The 20,335-nt window shown below is 52.9% G+C and overlaps 9 protein-coding genes across 9 annotated transcripts; 4 read left to right on the top strand and 5 right to left on the bottom strand.

Moving 5' to 3' along the window:
* Positions 1-496: 496 nt before the first annotated feature.
* On the top strand, positions 497-1,774 carry Z520_07408 (uncharacterized protein; the record flags this gene model as incomplete). Its single annotated transcript, XM_016777906.1, has 2 exons — positions 497-887; positions 978-1,774. 2 exons carry the CDS (start codon positions 497-499, stop codon positions 1,772-1,774), a joined length of 1,188 nt encoding a protein of 395 aa, XP_016630812.1.
* Positions 1,775-1,919: 145 nt separating this feature from the next.
* Z520_07407 (uncharacterized protein) lies at positions 1,920-2,804 on the bottom strand (the record flags this gene model as incomplete). Its single annotated transcript, XM_016777905.1, has 5 exons — positions 1,920-1,982; positions 2,036-2,441; positions 2,493-2,602; positions 2,666-2,700; positions 2,771-2,804. The coding sequence occupies 5 exons, from the start codon at positions 2,802-2,804 to the stop codon at positions 1,920-1,922; spliced, it is 648 nt and encodes a 215-aa protein (XP_016630811.1).
* A 768-nt stretch (positions 2,805-3,572) lies between these two features.
* On the bottom strand, positions 3,573-4,157 carry Z520_07406 (uncharacterized protein; the record flags this gene model as incomplete). Its single annotated transcript, XM_016777904.1, has 1 exon — positions 3,573-4,157. The coding sequence occupies one exon, from the start codon at positions 4,155-4,157 to the stop codon at positions 3,573-3,575; it is 585 nt and encodes a 194-aa protein (XP_016630810.1).
* Positions 4,158-5,258: 1,101 nt separating this feature from the next.
* Positions 5,259-6,263, bottom strand: Z520_07405 (uncharacterized protein; the record flags this gene model as incomplete). The annotated part of the gene is made up of 1 exon (XM_016777903.1): positions 5,259-6,263. The coding sequence occupies one exon, from the start codon at positions 6,261-6,263 to the stop codon at positions 5,259-5,261; it is 1,005 nt and encodes a 334-aa protein (XP_016630809.1).
* Positions 6,264-8,802: 2,539 nt separating this feature from the next.
* Z520_07404 (uncharacterized protein) lies at positions 8,803-9,762 on the top strand (the record flags this gene model as incomplete). The annotated part of the gene is made up of 1 exon (XM_016777902.1): positions 8,803-9,762. The coding sequence occupies one exon, from the start codon at positions 8,803-8,805 to the stop codon at positions 9,760-9,762; it is 960 nt and encodes a 319-aa protein (XP_016630808.1).
* A 2,005-nt stretch (positions 9,763-11,767) lies between these two features.
* On the bottom strand, positions 11,768-12,784 carry Z520_07403 (uncharacterized protein; the record flags this gene model as incomplete). Its single annotated transcript, XM_016777901.1, has 2 exons — positions 11,768-11,824; positions 11,876-12,784. 2 exons carry the CDS (start codon positions 12,782-12,784, stop codon positions 11,768-11,770), a joined length of 966 nt encoding a protein of 321 aa, XP_016630807.1.
* Positions 12,785-14,415: 1,631 nt separating this feature from the next.
* On the top strand, positions 14,416-15,399 carry Z520_07402 (uncharacterized protein; the record flags this gene model as incomplete). Its single annotated transcript, XM_016777900.1, has 2 exons — positions 14,416-14,473; positions 14,540-15,399. 2 exons carry the CDS (start codon positions 14,416-14,418, stop codon positions 15,397-15,399), a joined length of 918 nt encoding a protein of 305 aa, XP_016630806.1.
* Positions 15,400-16,476: 1,077 nt separating this feature from the next.
* On the top strand, positions 16,477-17,814 carry Z520_07401 (uncharacterized protein; the record flags this gene model as incomplete). The annotated part of the gene is made up of 3 exons (XM_016777899.1): positions 16,477-16,542; positions 16,733-17,017; positions 17,086-17,814. 3 exons carry the CDS (start codon positions 16,477-16,479, stop codon positions 17,812-17,814), a joined length of 1,080 nt encoding a protein of 359 aa, XP_016630805.1.
* A 600-nt stretch (positions 17,815-18,414) lies between these two features.
* Positions 18,415-19,934, bottom strand: Z520_07400 (uncharacterized protein; the record flags this gene model as incomplete). The annotated part of the gene is made up of 3 exons (XM_016777898.1): positions 18,415-19,281; positions 19,377-19,876; positions 19,928-19,934. The coding sequence occupies 3 exons, from the start codon at positions 19,932-19,934 to the stop codon at positions 18,415-18,417; spliced, it is 1,374 nt and encodes a 457-aa protein (XP_016630804.1).
* Between the last annotated feature and the right edge of the window lie 401 nt (positions 19,935-20,335).

The following is a 20,335-nucleotide window of genomic DNA, read 5'->3' as shown; positions in this document are numbered from 1 at the left end:
TTGCGCCAAGAACTATTAGATAAGCGAAAATGGGGTGTTCCATACAGAAAAATTTGGGGGCAACTCACCTGCAGTTCACCTTTTCTACCTTTTGTACCGAGCGCTGTTTTGACTTCGCAGCAAGTACCGAGGGGGAACTGCGGAAGTGAAGCCTGATTCGAAGAGTCTGCATATTGGAACGCACTCATTTTAAAAAGGAAAGAAAGAAAGGGAACCGTTCGAGCCAGAAGCGAGGAAACATCACAAGGCTCGCGGAAGAATCGACTCGGGCTCGTCCTCCCCCCAAGGTGATTTCTCGACCAGGCTGCAAACCCCCCTCGAGGATCACAACCCTCTCTCTCTCTCTTTTCCCTCCACGGGATTAATTCACAATCCCGTCCTTCAAGTTCATACTGAAATTCCCCCGCCCGCTGATATACCGCTTATCCAACTTTTTCTTTTCCCCTTCCTCTTCTTTCTTACCTATCCATCACTTACCTCCTCACTTTTTAAACAAATGTCCCATCCGCCCCTCCCCCACCGCCGCACCCACAACCTCCTCCTAATCTCCAAGCTCCTGTCGCTGTCCCAGCAGCAGCACGCGCAAACCTCGCCGTTCACGCTGGTTCTCGACTCGCTGGAGCAGCCCGCGCGGCCGCTGACGCGCGAGTATCTCCGGCGGGCGCGACTGTTGTCGAGGGGAGCCGGCGTGGTGGTGGTTTTTCTGGGGTTCGAGACCCTCACAAAGCCCGTCGGCGCGGATTACTTTGTGCCTTGTTACCGGTATTGTCAGGACGAAGGCCAAGGGCAAGGGCAGGGACTAGGACTAGGTAGACGGGCAGGGATGGGGACGGGAGAGAAGATCGCAAGGGAGGTGGGTGATATTCTTCGGCGGAGTGGAGGAAAGAGTACGTCTTCCTTCGTCCTTGTTCTATCTTGGGTTTTTTGGCTTTCCTGGAGATCGCTCTATTGCGTCGATTATGCTGATCCAAACGCAGGATTCTTGATCATGATTGATTCCCTGACGACACTGGCATCTCTCTCCATACAGCCGACAGCGAATCTCAACCTGACGGCATTCCTCTCCTCCCTGCTCCAGCCACCGGCGCTCCAGACAAAAGGTGCGGAGCAGGTCGAGGGCCCACAAATCTCATTAGTCGCTGTTTACCACACTGACGTCCCCTTACCGTCTCCGCCTCCCTCGACCATACCATCTGCGGTGCTTTCAAATTCATACTCGCCTTCTCCCCTCTCACTGTTGTCATACCTCGCCACCACAGTGATAACGGTACATTCGCTCCCAATCCTCCTCGCCGAAAAGTCTGCCCGTTCAAAATCCCTCGCTGCGCCGTCCTTTGGCCTCTCGGAAGAGACCGAGGGCGTGGTAATCGGTCTGAAGCCGAAGTCTCTGACGAAATTGAATCAGGGCGAACGCGGGGTTGTGTTAGAATTGGAGCACCGTAGGAGGAGTGGCCGGGGAGTCAGAGAGTGGTTCTTCTTGCCTACGTCCGGAGGCACGATGAAGAAGAGCGACGGCCAGCCGTTTCGGGAGATCGTCACTCTACTGGATGACCACCCATTGTTCCGCAAGTCGGATGAGGGAGAGAGCGTGGAGGAGCTCTCGGGCATGACGTTCGAGTTGGGACTGACAGAGCGCCAACGCCTCGAGCGAGAAGGGGTTGTGCTGCCGTACTTCGATGCTCAGAAAGCCGGCGGCGGAGCGGGCGAGGGTGGGCGGATCTTGTATGACATGGGTGTTGAGGATGACTTTGACGAAGAAGAGGATGAGATCTGAGCAGAAGTGCCGGCTACCTTTGAAACTGGTGGGTTCAAAATTCGAACTGGCAGCAGTCATCCGCCACCGCAGAAAGGTCCCCAAAAAGAATACCATGTGTTCCTTTACCCATACAAATCAGCCTGATTTGGTAAGGAGGGCCCCATCACCAGAATCTCCAGATGATGAAAATGAGGATGATCAAGCCGAGGCCAGCAAAGGGACCGTACTGGTTGCGAATATCAGAATCGAAATTCTTCAATGGGAATCCTTCCAACGTACCTGTTTCAGCATCAACTCCCAATTGATCCTCACGGCGGCTTTCCTGTATTTCTTGCTGTCCTCTCTCAGTCGGCCAGACATCTCCCCCATCCTCTCCAGACTGTCGCCCCGATATAACAGATCCTCGATGTTTTTGGTCATGACCTTCGTCACGTCCTTTAGCTCGTCGTTCAGCTTGTCCAGGTTCGCGCTGGCCCGGCTGTCCTGATATGTCTTTTTGGTTCTCTGGATGAACGTGTCGAACTCGACGAATGCGTAAGGCCGCAGTGTCTGAGACAGGTATTGCTGAGAAGGGTAGATGGTTGTAAACTCTTGCGCCAGGTCGGAGAGGTAGGTGAATGCGAGTTTCCGCGGGTAGGATCGGTCGCAAATGCATAGGAAGCACACGGAGTCCTTGATGATGTAGCTGAGTCGGCGTGAGCAAACAGACACCCAGGTTGTAGGTTTGCAGGCTTACTGGAGCGTATATTGCCCTGATTCTATGCTTGCTTGTTGTTCCGAATTGCGGTTCAACCGTCGGAATATCATCTTTGCCTGCGACTTGACTTCGGCGAGCTCTGTCTCGACCTGTACTCCTATTGTAAGCAAGTTGTGCCTTTGTATATACCAGAAGCAGGGGGTCACGCTTACCTGTTCGTCGTCGACCGAGGCCGCAAGCATGAGGCCTGTAAAGAAGGCGCACGGTCAGCCACTTTTCTCCCACACCTGAATAGAAAGGGAGGAAAGACCACGAACCATCCAGCCTTGCTATTTGCGTCGATTTGACCATTTCCGATCTCTTTCTGCTTAATATGGCCTCTGGTGAGGTTTGGAAGACGGGAAAAACTGCGGGTTGTTTGTTGTCCTCCCCAGTTCAGGACACTTGTTGTGATCTCGCGGCGGTGTTCGCGCAGTCGCAACCCAAGGGCAGCAAACACGACAAACCGGGCAAACATCCCAAGCGGGCTGAACACCACCTTTCAATGCCAATGTGAAGTCCGCCTAACGCCTACGTACGGACCTCTATAAATGCTGCTTGATGATCTGTCTGATTCTTTGTTACCTGGGTACTCTTTTACAGTCTGAGGTCTGCTCCTGCAGTCTTGACAGAAACCTGATCTGCCCGTTCACGACAGTATTGCAGTCAAATGAGGAAGATTCTAAACGTTCAGGACGATCGGACGATGAAGCCGCAGATGAGTGTGGTCATTTGTTCGAAATCATAAATGAGTATGGGCAACCCTGCCACGCGACCAGAGTCCTCAATCTCTGCGAGGCCGAAAGGTGCATATGAATGTCCAGGCCATGCTAACCCCTAGCATTCCACTGTGGACGAATGTTTTTGCCCTTATGGGCACATGACCAGACGCGGACTTTCTCAGAAGAAGAATTGTATCGCAGTGAAGAAAGCTGAATGATGAGGACAAATATAAGGGATAGCAGGAATTTACGGGGAAGTATTCTCATTGAGTGCCTTAGACGTGTCATAACTTGGCACAGAAGAGGACATCTTTGGTAAGCCCAGTTATATTTTCCAGTTGGGCTCAACCGGGGATATTTATGATTGAGCCCGAGGGACCTCATCATCGCCCACAACATGCCTGCAAAGCTGATCGATCTTCTCGTCAATGAACCTGGCGTTCTCCTGCAAAGGAGCATTCGCATTCAAATGTCCTGCGATCAGACAGTCAATCTTGAATCTGATCAAGTGCACTGTGCCATCTGGATTTTCGACCAGGAACAACTCCGCTGGCACGGAGAGACCACAGTCGAGGTCATGCTTAAGGACGATGGGTGCGAGGAGAGGGTTCCCGATGATGAATCGGATTGCGCGGAGGTGGCGAAGCTTGCCCGTGTTGGGGTCGGTGACATTTGCTGTGGGGACGTCGAACCAGCGCATCCAGAGCCCGTGGTTGATTTCGGTAAAGTACATGAATCCGTGGGGGCCGATTCCAGGGCGGATGAAGCGTTCGAACTCTTCGGCACTCGTGGCCTTTTCACTGGGGTTGTCCTGGAACTTGAACCATCTGGGGTCCTTCTGAAGTGAAGCCCGAACACGCGCCTCGGCGGTCGCAAAGTCAGTCTTCGAGTGATAGGTGACCCGTGCCATGGCGACAGGATCGACGACAGTTGTAACGCCCATGATGGTTGATAAAAAGACTGGATGGTGAGTTCATAGAGCAGCAACACTTTGGCTCTGCCTGAGGCACCCCAGAACGAGCTGAAATGGAGAAGGATGGAAGGCGATCGGGAATGAGTACAGACCAGGGTTGGGGTATTTATCGCCATCAACCCGACCCAAAGAACTCACTCTTCTACTAGTGCTCCCAGAGACAGCAAAGCATAAGTGGCAGACCCGGCATGGAGTTGTGATGCCCGTCGTTCAGTAAACAGATAGTAGCATGTGGGGAGACTCCACTGATCTGGGGAAACTGGCTCTCTTGGAGGAACAGACGAAGACCGTAATCGGCTCAGATCACTAAGAGGCACAGTTCACAGTAGTCTTACAAAGCGACGGCGCCGTCATGCCCATATCAGGTTGATTCCTCCGCTTTCCTCCGCGTATAGCATTGATAGGTCCAATGGAAACCGGTCACAGAGCCCCGAGCAACCTTTCTTGCAGCATCCGAGCTACAAACTCATATGCTGAGGTAGCTTTCAAGGCTGCAAGGAGTGGCATATGGCTACCTAAGCTTTTAGATCGTCGGGATTCTTCGTAACGAAGCAAAGTCCAGGATTCTCAGCCGTGTATCTACGTCCAGGACCGTAGCCTTATGTATACTGGCAGCTACAACGCGTCACCGGCAGGTAGTTGCAGGTGCGTTTTCTAGTGCTTTTGTACTCGTACATTCGATAGAGAGGTGGGGACCTTTGTTCTCTCGTTATATCTCAGCAGTTCAACAAGTTCACTTGGTCCCTACGGAAGAGGAAGTTCTAGATTTCGAGTCCGATCAGGTTAACGGATTGCCCTCAAATATTTCACTCATTTTCACTCCAAAGGGAGCGGCAGTGCCTAGAGAGAGGATTGAATATGTAACTATGGAACGGTCTAGATTCCCTCACTCTATACGAAAGTCGGGATCTTTCGAATGCTCCGCACCTGGGAGTGGACTATTCGACATTGCAAAGTTGAAACAAGGTATCGGCCATGTGTCTGCGTGGATTCGTGCTAATAGAAAGCGGTCGATACTCTCATTCAGGCCAAGCCATCTGTATCCCTCTCGGAGATTGTAAATTATGCCATTTACTTTTCGTTGGCGACAGCTTGTGCATACCACGATGCGAGGTTGACGATTTGCTCCTCAAAGTCCTTGAATTTCAACCCAAGGGTTTCCTCGGTCTTGCTCGCATCGAAAGGGACCTGGACAGAAGGAGCCGTGCCTCCAAGAGGAAACACGCCCGCTTCGACCTCCTTAGGGAAGTGCTTCTTAACAATCTCAATGCCGTCGTCCCAGTTGATGGGTGTGCTGGACGTATAATTCACGCCAAAGTTCTGGTTCCCGGTAACCTTGGGGTCTAGGGCGGCGACGTGGACGAATGCGACATCATCGATATGGCACACAAATGACGGCATTGGAGAGTCGCTCTTGTTCCCAAGAATTGGGCCCAAGGCGAGTGCGTTTGAGCCAGCGACAATGGCCTGGGGAGTAGTGGCGAGTTCGTTTCGGCCAATCACAAAGGTTGGCATGACGTTGATGATGCTGAATTTGGGCTTGCTGTCGCGGATAAAGTCGTAGGTTCGATACAGCGTGAGTTTCTTGCTGGCAGCGTATGCGGCAAAAGTGTCCGGGTATGGTCCCTTAGGATCGGCCTCGATGTAGTCGACAGCAGGAGCCTTGCCCGGCTCAGAAGGAACGACAGCAGCGACGGATGAGGTAATGACTACCTTCTTGATAGAAGGTTCCTTGAGCGCTGAGCGAAGGATACTCAAAGTACCGTTGATAGCAGGTCGGATTATATTCTTCTCGTCATCGTCCGAAGGAACGGGCAGGGGAGATGCGGTGTGAATAATATAGTCGACGCCCTTGACGGCCTCATCAAAGGCACCCTCTTTCTCAATATCAGGGACAGTGGTGAATGTCAGTTGGTCCAGATATGGCTGTGTCGATTTGGCGCTCTTGACTTGGGCAGCTTTCGATTCCGATCGCACCGCGGCGCGCACTTTGTAGCCTTTCTTCAACGCCTCGATGAGGTTCGCATAGCCCACGTGGCCGGTAGCCCCGGTGAGCAGAACGAAACCTTTAGACATTTTGAAAAGAATTTAGAGATTGATGAATGGAGAGCTCGGAGGATGTACTCTCAGTGGCGATTGTCTGCTATGTGCGGGATGGAATACAGGGACTTCAAGCTCGAGGACAATAGCCACAGACAAGGACTGATCTGCCTTTTATCTGCCGTTTGGCAATGCTTCACCTACCATCAGCGAACTCCTGTTGATTCAAAATGCAATCATATCCTGACAAATTCGGTGCGGTGGGCATGGTGAGTACTTCAACGTGTGCTTTCCCATTCTGATTTCACGCCCTGAGACAACTAATCATCCATGGCGTTTACATAGACTCTCTTTGGAGCCCATACTATCGCCCAGATGCTGTTCGGCAGTTCTTAATGTTAGACACCGATTGGGGCTTCCTGCCATAGGATGAAACGGTCGTCTCTGACCCGCTTCAGGGGTTTCCTGTTTACTGATCACTGAGGTCGGTGACTTCCGGACCTACTGCGATTGACCGGTTCGAGGAGGCCTAGAAAGGTCATGTTCACGACTCATTGGATTGGCTGAGTGCGTCCAAGAAGGCAAGTCGAACGTGCCACCCGGTGTGGCAGGAAAGGTGACCAGGGCGCTGGCTTGCATCTTTCGGCAAATTGTGGGGATTCTGAATCAAGTGTTCTGCGTCGTTGTCGGGGACAGTGCGATACTTGACGGGCGTGGAAAAGCAGGTAGAGCGATAGTTCCTCCTGATGTGAGCTCGAAAATATTGCCTCTGAAGACCTGTTTATATGGAAGCAAAAGCTGTAAATTGTTTCCTCGATGTATCGCGAACATACTCTGATTGTCTCTTTCTATCCCTGATGGATAGTTGAGTCTCCTATTGGCTTGCCCTTACCTCCTGGTAATCCTGCAGCTCCAAGCATTGGACTTGAACGGGTTTTTGCACATGCGCGGGACGATCGTGAGAAGAGAGGACCTTGCATACGATGATTAGTCTGTCCGCCCTTCCTTTCCAGGATGATCGGGTCTGATGGCTAGGGGGGCAGGAATCTCAAGGACTGAGATGTTTGCGATACCTAAATGTAGATGTGGGACCAACTTTGTTGATTTCCCTGATTATCTACGAGGTACCGAGAACAACTAGAGGTGGAAAAGCCACGCTGGCAATAGATTCCGCGGTGCTATGATCGCCTAACCTGCCTTGCAGGATCAGGGCACACATCCCGCCTCATCTTTCCGATAGAGCTAGGGTAACCAGACCGTGGAAAATACGCGTACCTCGGGAGACGAAAGAGATCTGGGTCTAGCGCGACAGTGGGACCAATGTTTATATCACATACCGAGTGAGCCAAAGAAGCATGTCAATCCTCAGAGGGAAAACGCGGAACTTCTAATTACCGCGACCTCAATGCCCAAACAGGAATAGATGGCGCTTCAATTGCCTCAAGAGGTAGCGCGTCTGGCCTTGTTTCCACTTTTGAGAAGCTGAGCTCGTTCAACCTCCAGGATCTGCCCGAGCTCTGCATTATAAGGGCAATTCGAGCGCTTTACGATTTCTCATGGAGTCCTCGACATCGGTGCCTCCATGGTCCGTTTAGTAAACCGTGGATTTGGTTGCCACAAAGCCTACGGCAGAGTTCAAACCTTTGTGGTCCCCGAGAGGGAGACCTCTCATGTACCACCGTCGTACGGACCGCCAAAATGGAAACATTGCTCATAAAGTCATTCAGGTGAAACACCACCTTCATCAAAGGCCACCATTTCCTTGAAGATTTGGCGCCTGCTGTCTGCCTACCCGCCCGCGACATGAGGGGACCCGCATCGAATTCGTCTCCGGGAGTGGTTGCATTGCCACCACAGGCGGCGTCGTGAACGTGGCCAGTCTTCCTACCAAGATTGCCCGTCAGGATGTGTTGATAGGTATGCTGCCAGGATAGTCGAAGCTGTTGCTACCAACCCTGAGACTTTGGCACGGGGACCGACACCTGTGCGGCTCTGCCTCGTTTCGTTCCGATACCAACTCCTGAAATGGTTGGGTGATTGGTCACTGCCAGGCGGCTCAGTTTGGCCTCTGCATACCTAGGTATCATTGTTACTATTTCGTTCGTACTTGGAGAAGTCCCTGCTCTTTCCTGTTGCCTGATGCGCGCTGGATCTTCATTCATTCCTTACGCAATGTGAATCGGGGACTAGTACCTAGGTAACTATTGACGTGTGCTCCAAACCATTGTTACGCCATGTGCAGCTTCCCCGGCAGGTATCCACGCCATTCTTCGACGGGCCTTTCACGACGACTTGTGCTAAGTTTCCGTAGGATGCCCGGCCCGTGAAGCCCGCCAGCGACAGTCTGAAAAGAGAAGCTTGGAAATAACATTCGCAGGCCTCGATGATGAAAAATCACTTGTCGGTTGGTAAGCACAAATCTAGATAATTTCATTTTGCAACAATGTCTTCGCAGACTGAAAGCTCTCACGGTAGGTACGAGGGTACTTAAACGTGCCTTTGTCGCAATGAAGATCCCGTGAGTTTGTGAATTGCATCTTCGAACCTCATACATTCGTTTGGAAAATTGACCAGAATGGCCACACAGGAGACCGCGAAGACTCTGTTCCTCACCGCGGAAGGAGTTCAATATGCCTACCGAATCATAGGAAACAGTTCCAACTCGTCTCCTCCTTTACTGCTCCTTAACCACATTCGAGGAACCATTGACACCTGGGATCCGTACGTCATCGACAACTTCACCGCACTCGGTCGCCAGGTCATAACATACGACTATAGCGGCGTCGGTCACAGTTCTGGCCCAATCGGATCGACCATCAAGGCTTTCGCCCTGAACCTACTCGTGTTTCTTCAAGGCATGCTTCCGAGTCTGAACGCGACCCAAGTCGACGTGCTCGGATTCTCCATGGGCGGCTATGTCGCCCAACAACTCTGTCTGGACGCTCCAGACGTTGTGCGAAAGCTTGTACTCTCCGGCACCGGTCCCAGCCTCGGTCCTGACCTACAACGGCCCATGAACGAAGTGCAGTCTACCGTCTTCCAGCCCGTCCCTAATCCTCTGTCTATCGCTGATGCCTTCTTTCCTCCATGGACGACGGGCGACATGGGCCTTGCGTGGCTCAACCGCAGCCTGGCGGCTCGAGCTTCCATGGCGGGAAAGAACGGGGAACCACAAATAGCATCCTTTACCAGTGGCACCGATGTCATGACGCTGACCCAGCCGTACCTCAACTGGGATGCCGACCTGGTCCCTTACTCTCTTCTACAGACCATCCAAAAGGATACGCTCGTCACCGCGGGGGATAACGACTTGATCGTGCCGACCCACAACTCCTTCGTCCTCTCTCGACAACTGCCTCGAGCGAATTTCGCCATGTTTCCCAGCAGTGGCCACGGACATATCTTCCAGTATGCTCGATACTACACCGCACTCGTCAATGACTTCCTCAATGGAAGGCTTCCTGTTGTGCCCTTTTCTGCCGGAGCTATCCCGCCGCTGGTCTCGAGCAATTCGTCCTCCAGCATACGGAGTTGACTCTAGTGTGGACGACAAAAATATCAGAAGACTAGTATTGCCTCAGAAAAAAGAAATCACTGGACGACATTCTGTCACCACTTTTGCTTTGCATCTACTGTGCTCTAGACTTAACCTCAAACTGCTCTCCAGGACCTTCGCTCATATAAATAGGGACAAGCCACCAGACGATACTATCGCGGAGAACCTAGAAGATTTGGCTCAGGCATTGAAATTGCAATGCAAGGTCCAACTCGGGGAGCACGTTTGCTTGCTGCGGTCTGGGAAGCGACTGACTAGCACTCGCTACACTTGACCCGCAACTTTATTGAGACATAGCAGCCTGATAATCAGAATAATTTATATATAGCCTATACTCCTGCACCTCTTCACAATCCAACAACCTTCTTAATTGACGAATGGCTCTCATTAGAGTCCATCATGAGAGGATTTAAAGCTCACTTCTTGTTCCTCGGTAGCTCAGTACCATGATTCAGGACGATGTTAATTCTCGACACTTCGTTCGCTTTATTTCGTTCGATAGCGAATAGATCGGGCTGAAAAGAGTCACAGCTTACCTATATCCATTGCCGATCAAGGACGCTGAGAACGTACTCGGCAGTGTCGTCCTCCTCTTCAACACCATTTGACGGACTTCGTCATGAAGGTAAATCTACCCACGAGCCAACGACGACGTTGCAAACCCTCACGTCCTAGCACCAGAGCAAGACCGTGAGGATGGATGAAAATCTCCGAAACGACCAGCCGGAGAAAAATTGCCTTTCCAGGGAAGCCCGAAGCCCATCTCGGAATTCGAATGCCTGAAAAGGAGGATCTCGATCAGTAACTCCAACTCCATGGGGAGGCGAGGCCGTCGGGAAAAGAAAAATCCGAGTATGACAACTAGGGCGCTGTCTTGAGCATTGAACGCACCGGAAATGGTTCGATGCCTCCCTGTTGAAGAGCAGTGCAGAGCGGGGGGCGGTCGCGCAAGGGCCGTCTCGACCGGTCCATGCACCTCTGCCATGGGCAGAGCCTTCAGCTGCAGTGCAACATTGCGCACGGGGGCAGATCCGGGACACAGCGCCCGAAGCACGTCGAGTGTTGTGGAACCTCAAAGGGTGCGTTGCGAAGAGCCAAAAGACTGTTGGCGAATGTGCGTAATCAAGCGGCGGAGTGTGCGGTGCGACGTCGCGAAGTCTAGTGCACGACTGGTGCATGGGCCCTACATATGTTGTGTAACGACAGCTTACCGCTCGCTGGTGTAGCGTCGACGGTCGGTCGTGCCGATCGTGGTCTGCGCCGGGCGCTCAATCACGTTTATTGAAAGAAAAGTGGAAGAAAGTTCCGTGAGTCGCCTTCTCCAACTTCATCGGCGAACAGAGGAGTGGATGAGGCCATGTCTTTAAATACCCTGCAATAGTTGTTCCTTTTAGACAAGGTTCGGAAGGCGTCCCACATGCAGGGTCTTCCCACCTGCATGCAAGGTCCTTTCCGCTAGCACAGACTCAGCTTTACCCCAGCAATAATTCCTTGTGTCTGATCAGCCCCTCCTCTGTTTTGCAGATAGTCAGTGTAGGCTTATTAATGCGTCTTCTTGTGGTCAGAGTGCTCGGTGGAGGAGCTTCGGGCCAGCAGTTCAGAAAGGCGGGCGAGGCTCAAAATCGGACAATAGAGAGCTGGGCGACGCAGAGTCAGTGGTGAGGGCAGTATTCTCCGGCCAAAAATTCCGGTTGAGAGGCTGTAACTCAGCTCTGGCAATGTGATGTCTCTATGTCCATGTGGCGATCGCTCGGTCGATCCTCAACGATCTTCGAATGACCCGGCCCGTATATGTAGATTGTGGCAGCAGTCTCAACCTCCAGCAACGCTCAAGTGGTGGTCTATTTATAAATTCCATACAAAGCCCCAAAAATCAAAACAGAACCTCTTCGGGGAGATTTTGCCATATGCCGCACTTCGCAGAAGCAGGAAAAGAATTTCCGCATCGTGGCTCAAGTCGCGGAAAATGGAATGGTATCGAGTTCTACCACTTAATGACCTTCTTTGGGAAGAATTCGTCGATCAACTCCAGATAGTACGGCTAGACGACGCGTCAGAGCTTGAACCAACAAGAGAAACGGATACGACATACCTTCAATTTCTCAACACTGGGTCGCTCATCACTCTTGCTGTAAAGATCGTAGGGGTTGAATCTCTTGACAGCCTTGAGCATCTCATGGTCCTTCTCATTCATGAACTCTCTGTAAGCGCCTTTTTGATGCCATGGGTAGAAGCTGTGATACCGGATCATTGCCAACGCCTCATCGGGGAGAGTTGATTGATCTTTGACGACATGGTATAGATACTCGTCGTGACCCCAAGAGAGCATGACGTTGTCAAGCCCGCAGCCGGGTGAGTAAATGCCTTCTTTGGTGCTGTAGATCGGATTGTCGAAATCTGGGTTGGCGCTGAAGGACTTGGTACCGTAAATGATGCGGTCGTCAAATGCACAGCCAACAGGGAAGGTGTCACCAACAACGTCCCATTGCCCCTGAGCATCGAAGAAGAACAAGAGCTTGCCCAGGTCGTGGATTAGACCCGTGAGTTGCATCCAGCGAGGTCGCCCATCACGGCGCATGGCTTCGGCAGATTGGAGGAGATGTTCGATCTGTCCAAGTTCGGTGTCGGGATCAGATTCATCGATGAGGGTGTTGAGGCGCTCCATGGCCTCCCAAATGGACATCTCGGCGCGGGTCTTGGAGTGGAAGTTGTGTCGAGCCTTGAGGTTGTATGCTACTGTCTGCTTGGTGTGCTGCTCCAGGTAAAAGTTCTTGACCCGGTCACAAGCAGTTTCATATTGGCGGAACTGTGTCTTGTCTTTGTCGGCGTCAAATTTGGAGCCCTCGTCCTCTTCTGCTTGCTGCTGTTGCTTTTTGACGGCTTGATCGGCCACAATGTCAGCCTGCTCAATCTCGTCGCAAAGGGCTTCAAAGGCGAGACCGTCTCGGTCGTTGCGGAAGGAAGGAGGGTGGGAAGCCCGGTCAAGAAGAACGGCAGGCATTTCGAAATATAGCAGAAGTTTCCGTCGTATAGAAACAGTATCAGAGCTCGTCCTTTGCTGAAACGGATATTGTATAAGCAGGTTGAGAAGAGAACAAGCGTCCTGGCCCTGGTGCTGACTTCCGACTTATATAGTCCAAAGCTGAGGCCTCTGATTATGGTTTGTTTGGCACTTAGACAAACAGCGGGCGCAAACAGAATGGCTGTAGAGAGATGAGCAGGGATCGGATGCCACGCTAGAGGTTAATATACGCCATAGGTATTCTGTTGGATCACAATACCAGTTAGTGATGGGCAACATTGAATGAATTTTCAAGGAATCACCTGAGTAGTCGTCCAGTGATGCCGCAAACAATTGATAAATTGAGACAAAGATTATGCGGACCCTGACCCCACAAGAAAGGCATGACATACATGCTGGTCGTGATAAGCCCAGGAGGTGAAAGTTACCGGATCTGGACGCTGGAGTCGAGCTGGCCAGACGCCGATGGAGCCTAGGGGAAACGCTAGCCCGATCATCGACAGCGGGCCGACGCATTCGATTCCTTTGGATCGTAGGAGTGATGGCGATATTTGCGTAGTTAAAATTTCGGGTGGGTGATATCCTGGTCAAGTTGGTTCATGGTTCACGATGAAGTGTCAGTGTCTCTTCGCCGTCGTGACCCGGCCCTTCAACACGGATGTTTCGTTCCTGGTTTGCCACACCTGATGAGGCAGGGGAAAGGGAGAACTCAGTAAAGTCGGTGAGAGAAAGAAGGAAGTCAAGAAAAATGATATATCGCAGAGTGAAATATGTCGGTAAGCATAGTTACACAGCAGAGAGCGGCGTGCAGGTGGCTGGGGGCTATAGACAACCCCGGGGATGGAGGGTCGACAGTAGTGCTCATGCTGTGTCACCGACCATGACACTCGTATGCATACGCGGGAACCGGGGTCATTTCGAAAACGCAGCTGACCCGATTGATCACCACACCGGGTTCACATGGCTCCCACAGTGAAACATACTCTTCTTTCTCTCGAAACACAGCGTTCAGGAAAACGAAGACGAGGAGAAGTTCGAGAAGGAATTCTGGAAGCTCAGAATGAGGCAGGTGGGTCCGGGCGGAGTTTCCTTGTTGAGTCTCAGAAGGAAAGGGCGCGAGGCTGAGGGATCCCATCAGTGGAGAAAAAGGGGAAGACAACAGTATCCACCATGGGCCATTCAACAACCCACTATCCACCGGGATCCATCCCGCATCATTTCAAATGCTACCCAGCAGTTGATGTCCAGCACTCCGCACGCATGACTCGCATAAACGTTGAATGGCATGCTGGCACCCGGCCCAGAACTACCATGAACATCAGATAGGTAATTTGATGCGACACAGGCAGTATATGTAGAGAGACTCACGTGCGACGGAGAAAGGATGCTCCATTTGGACATTGCACCTGGCCGCTAGCTCGGGCTCAGGCTCGGCCGGCATTAGCCCGAGATCGCGGGGTAATGCCTCGTCCCAGATCGGAAATATTTCGCCGGCCACATATTTTTACTCCGCGACAACTCAGGGCTTTACTATCTCTTGCAATAAATTCGCATATGCAAGTCGCTCGAAGACAACAATAGCATCCCCCCCAAACATCTCACCTGATACGATGGTTGACGTACCACTCAAGCTCAACACTGGCGCCACCATTCCCGCCTTGGGTCTGGGTATGTTTCGTCCCCTTTGCTCACCAGTATCCCCGCGCAGGACCGTGGGCTAACAAACGCTTGTAGGCACATGGCAGAGCCCTGAAGGTCAAGTCCGCGCGGCCGTCGCGTACGCGATCAAGTCGGGCTATCGCCACATCGACTGTGCCTATGTTTACGGAAACGAGAAAGAAGTGGGCGAGGGGATCAAGGAGGGGCTCGCCGCCGCGGGCATCCCCAGAAGCCAGCTGTTCATCACGACCAAGCTGTGGTGCACATATCATACGAGGGTGGAGCAAAATCTGGACATTAGCTTGAAGCTGCTGGGCCTCGACTATGTGGACCTCTACCTCATACACTGGCCGATTGCCATGAACCCCAACGGCAACGACGAGAAATTCCCCAAACTGCCCGACGGGTCAAGGGACCTACTCCGAGACAGGTCCCACGTCGACACGTACAAGGACATGGAGAAGTTGCTCAAGACCGGAAAGACAAAGGCCATTGGTGTGGCCAACTACTCGAAGCGATATCTCGAGGAGCTGCTGCCCCACGTCGAGGTGGTTCCGGCCACGAACCAGATCGAGAACCACCCGCTGCTGCCCCAGCAAGAGATTGTTGATTACTGCAAGGAGAAAGGCATCCTCATTACCGCTTACAGCCCTCTAGGAAGCACGGGGAGCCCCCTGATGAAAGACCCGCACGTGGTCAAGCTGGCCGAGGAGAAAGGCGTCACACCAGGCTGCATTCTCCTGAGTTACCACATCGCTAGAGGCAGTTCTGTGCTTGCCAAGTCGGTCACACCTTCTCGCATTGACGAGAACAAGAAACTCGTCTCACTTTCCGAGGACGACCTTGCCTCGCTGGCCGAAATCTCCCAGCACGGCGTCACTCGCTTTGTCTATCCCGCGTTCGGCGTCGACTTCGGCTTCCCGGACAAATCCTAGGAGCTGCGACTTGCGAGAAAGGATTCTGCCGTTGACATAGACTTCCCACTTTTCCCTCATGGGCTGGTAGCATAGCGGGCGAGCGAACATTCTCGATATCAATCCGGAAAAGGTTTGGTGTGCTCTGGTTAGAGAGTATTCTTGGGACTTTTACTTGACGACATGGGTAGATAGCATCATTATTGATTCTTCAAGCCTACGTCTACAAAATTCTTGCTCCATAGAACCATAGTAGAACCACCAGACACACGCACACTCTCTTCCCACGATTTCGGTATAAAGACGTCGTTCACTTCATGTTCCCCAGTGTATGTCATCAACCAGGGCCCCGTCCACTCGGAGAACATTTCCTCTTTTCGTTCCCCTCCAAGCCCGCCCTCCAAAACAAAAAAATCCATGGTTCTCCGGAAACACCACGCCCGAGTGAGACGAAATCCATATTCCAAGACCAATGCCAAATGCTGAACCCAAGTCCCGATCGGCAGGGTTCCTCCAGAACGGTCGGTCGGCTATGCTGAACAAAGCGGAAGCCCAACCGACTCCTTACAAGCCGCCGACACGTTCAGCTTTGGTTTCAATGGTTTGTTGCTGCCGACCTCTGCATGGACCCTGCGTCAAGCGAAGCATCGCCAGGTAGAGATGGCCGGCCAGTAGGAGCACAACCAACACGTTATTCTGGACATCCAATCCATCCTCGGCCATGCAGAAGACTGATCCCCCAGTCCCGCAAACAAAATGGGTCCTCTCAATAGCTCTGTGCAACCACACCATATCAATCGTGCTCATCGATAGTCAGCAGATGTGACGAGTCAAGCTACATTTAATCCGTCCGAGTATCTGAGTACGTATTTAAAGCTGTCCAGTTCCCCAGAGCAGCCCCCAGCCCATCGAACTGAAGGACGAAATAAGGGGCCCATTGTGCCATTTTCTAACGGATTAGCACCACGCACTCCACGAACTAGCACTCGAAGAACGGAAACCGATCACCTGCAGAATTTGCAAAAAGCTATACCTCTCACGCAGAACTCTTGACACAACAAACCCCGGTTCGAGAGAACACAGCTCTTACCGGCAGCGATGGGGTCATACGTGGAATCCAATGGAAAGATGCTCAACATCGCCGTGGCGGGCCTTGGGCGGATGGTGAGTTTCTGCTTGTCGAACCCTTTCTCCTCGAGTGCGAACCTCGAAAAAAGCACCATGTTCTCACCTAACGAGTTTCTTATTTCGTCTTACGTTTTGATTTCACTCCTGGCGGTCGTCGCTGCTTGTTGGATTTGTGAAGACATTCTAGCGCCCCACAGACAATGCTAATCATGCTCTATTCCAACAGGGCAAACGCCACGTTGCAACTCTCATCAACCGCGTCCCCCGCGCACGGGTGGTCGCAGTCTGCAGCGCGGCTCCTCACGAGACAGAATGGGCCCGCAGTAACAAGGACTACATCGACTTCGGAGTCAAGGTCTACGACAGCTACGGGGACATGTTGAGCCACGAGGGCCTGCAAGCGGTTTGGATCTCGACCAGCACCGACGTGCACGCCAGCCAGACGATCAAGGCCGTGGAGAAGGGACTGCACGTTTTGTGCGAGAAGCCGCTGAGCACGGATCTAAACGAAGTACGTTCCCAGCTCTCCAGTCGGCTCCCTCCAAAGTCTCCACTGACTCGTCCCTTGGCCCAGTACAGGTGTCTGCCGCGATCGCCGCGGCCAAATCCCGTCCGGACCTGAAAGTGATGGCCGGGTTCTCGCGGCGCTTCGACGCGTCGTACCGCGACGCATACCAAAAGGTCAAATCCCAGGCCATCGGCGAGGCGTACCTGGTGCGCAGCAACACGTGCGACCTGCTGGACGAGACGGGGTTCTTCGTGGCGTACGCGAAGCGTAACGGCGGCATCTTCGTCGACTGCACGATCCACGACATCGACCTGGCGCTGTGGTTCATGGACAACCCGGCGCCCAAATCGTGTTTCGCCGTGGGCACGCTGAAGCACCACCCGGAGCTGGCCGAGAGCCACGACGTGGACAACGGGGTCGGCGTGGTCGAGTTCCACGGCGGCAAGATCGCCTACTTCCACTGCTCGCGCACCCAGGCCCACGGCCACGACGTCTGCACCGAGGTCAGCGGCACCCGCGGCAAGGTCATGGTCAACGTCATCCCCAAGGCCAACAACGTCATCGTCGCCGACCGCACGGGGATGCGCCACGAGGTCCAGCCCGAGTACTGGCAGCGGTTTGAGGACGCCTTCGCCACCGAGGCCCACGAGTTTGTCGCCTCCGTGCTCGACAACAAGGACGTGCCCGTGCCGCTTGACACCGGGTTCCAGGTCATGAAAATCGGCCGCGCCTTGCAGGAGAGTTTGCTGACGGGTAAGGTGGTGAGGTTTGACGAGCAGGGTAAGAGGATTGAGGAGTGAAATGAGGACAATGAGGCATTCATGAGCGACAGGGTGTGGGGAAGGAAACACAATTCAGATACCAGTGGCCTGTCCGGGGGTCCTGTATCTTCCTGCAGGATCAGAATGAGTTAGTAAGCAATGAAAAGCAGGAAGAGGGCGCTGCAGCTGAGCATCACAGCTAGGCGACCTCAGCGCTCTCTGTGCATTGTTCGTAAAACAATTGAAATTTCCAAACCCGGGCCGCCCGTTCGCCCGTTGCTCACCTAGGCTACAGTTGAGAGCCCAAGGCAGGGGAGGAGACAAGTTGATATGCATGAATCATGCTTGATGCTCATTGGCTGTCTCTTCTGTGTGTGCTATCTGTTCATGACTAGTGGTGGCTTGGCGCCAAGCTCTCTGCAACTTCGGCTCCGAGTCGTGAACCTTCCATACAGCCACTTCTTCTCCTTCCCTTCACAGAGAGAAGTTTGCACACGCGGCACACACGACGTATCTCTGAGCAGCGCACTCAAGAAATCCAACATATCGGCACACTCTTTCTCAGTCGTCTTCTTGATTGCATTCGCAGCCGGACATATCTCTGAGCAGTGTACTCAAGAAATCGAAGAGATCCGCACACTACTTCTCAGTGGTCTTTTCAGCGGTCTTCTCAGTGGCCTCCTCAGTGGCCTCCTCAGTGGCCTCCTCAGTGTTCTTCTCAGTATTCTTCTCAGCGTTCTTCTCAGCGTTCTTTTCGGCCTTCTTCTCGGCGGTCTTTCTGGCCGCAGTCGCAGCGTGACGTACAGCAGGAGTCCGGACATACACCTCTTCCACATAGTTTGGGTCGTTGCTGCGCATTCCTGCTTTCATGCGGCGACGGGCGTTGATCTGCTTGCCTTCTGTTCCCTGGTATGTAGTGTCCTGGCCCCTAGCAATCCACCAAGATTCCGGATGAGGCTCGAAGATGGCACGGATGTGCGCGAATTCGGGCTTGTTGATCTTCCCTCGCGGAACTCCGTGCTTATTCTCGACATGGAGCCAGTAGCTTGACGTATTCTGGAAAGCGTGGAAGCAATTCAGGCTGGGCCCGGGACACATGTAGGGGTCGGTGCAGTCGAGCAGAGATGGCCGCAAGCGAGACCACTTCGGAGCATTTGGGTCTTCGTTGTTTTGCTGCAAGGAAGCTTGGTCCTGGGTACGAATACCGTTTTTGCGGATGAATGGGCCAATTACGCTGGTGGTGGCAGGCTGGCTTGTGTCGACTCGTGGACCATATGTACCCTTGGTATTATTCTTGCCTTTCTTGCGTGGAGCTGGAGACTCCTTGTTGCTATCACCGGACCCAGTGTCGATGTTGTTGTTTGCATCATCCGCCTTGCGCTTTCCAGCACGCACTGTCTCGGCCTTGTCCTCGCAATCATTCGCGACAGCACCAGCAGAACCAGCATCGGCATCGGCATCGGCAGCACCAGCAGAACCGGCATCGGCGGCGCCCGGCATGTTTGCCTGCGTACATCCATTAGCATATGCTGGTGTTGACAAAGTATGTTGACATTGACGATCATTGAGAAGAACATCTTTCAAGGGAAGGGAGAACCCACAGGAAGATCAGCAGCGTTAATGACAGAAGGAGCTGAAACGCCTTCGGGAGCAGCAACACGAGTCGAAACGACCTCACCCGATCCAATCGCTGATTCGACTGCCTCGGAAACCGCAGTGTTTTTTGGACCGCGGCAGGCTGAGGAATGATGATCGGAAGTGTCCTTGGACATGGTGCTACCGGCTCTAAGTGCTGCGAAGTGTTTGTGCACTTGGACAACGAACTTGTACCCTGGCATTTGTGAAACAGGAATGACGGACTCAGGTTGCGATGGCAGAGACTTGTTTTCAAAAGCTTGCACACCTGATTTGCCAGCGCCAAGGCCTGGAATGTCGACTGCCGCACTCCTAGCAAAATCGCGGGCCAAGTTATCGAGGTCAGGCAGTTTGCCTTCGAGCCCTTCCACCTGGTGATGGTTGACGCGGATTGGGGTGCTGTCCGCCGGCTTTGGGGCCGCCACATTTGCTGCTTTCTCGAAACCAGGCGGAAAAATCGATGGATCTGTCACAGTGGAAGGTTAGGGTATGCCCCGTGCATCAATTAGGTGTGCACTTGCCATTCTGCCAGGTGTTTGTGGTTGGACCATTTGGATGCGCCATTTTGGAGCTTTCGAACTGAGAACCGACACCTTTCACGGCCAAGTAGTTATCGGGAACCTCTGTGCTTGGAGTGCTGCTAGCCGCCACATTTGCTGCTTTCTCGAAGCCAGGAGGAAAAATCGAAGGGTCTGGTATAGTGGAAAGGTTAGTGAATCCCTACACATCGATCAGGTGTGTACTTGCCATTCTGCCAGGTATTCGCAGTTGGACCATTTGGGCGCGCCATCTTGAAACTTTCGACCTGAGGACCGACGCCTTTCAAGGCCAAGTAGTTATCAGGAACAGTAACGCCTGTGGTTGGAGCGCTGGCGGCAACATTTGCAGCTGACTCGAAACCAGGAGGAAAAGCTGGTGGTTCTGG

The sequence above is a fragment of the Fonsecaea multimorphosa genome (assembly GCF_000836435.1).
Source record: "Fonsecaea multimorphosa CBS 102226 unplaced genomic scaffold supercont1.15, whole genome shotgun sequence".
Taxonomy (NCBI): Eukaryota; Fungi; Ascomycota; class Eurotiomycetes; order Chaetothyriales; family Herpotrichiellaceae; genus Fonsecaea; species Fonsecaea multimorphosa.
Note: the sequence above shows the minus strand (reverse complement) of the source record. Positions and strands in the feature narration are given on the sequence as shown.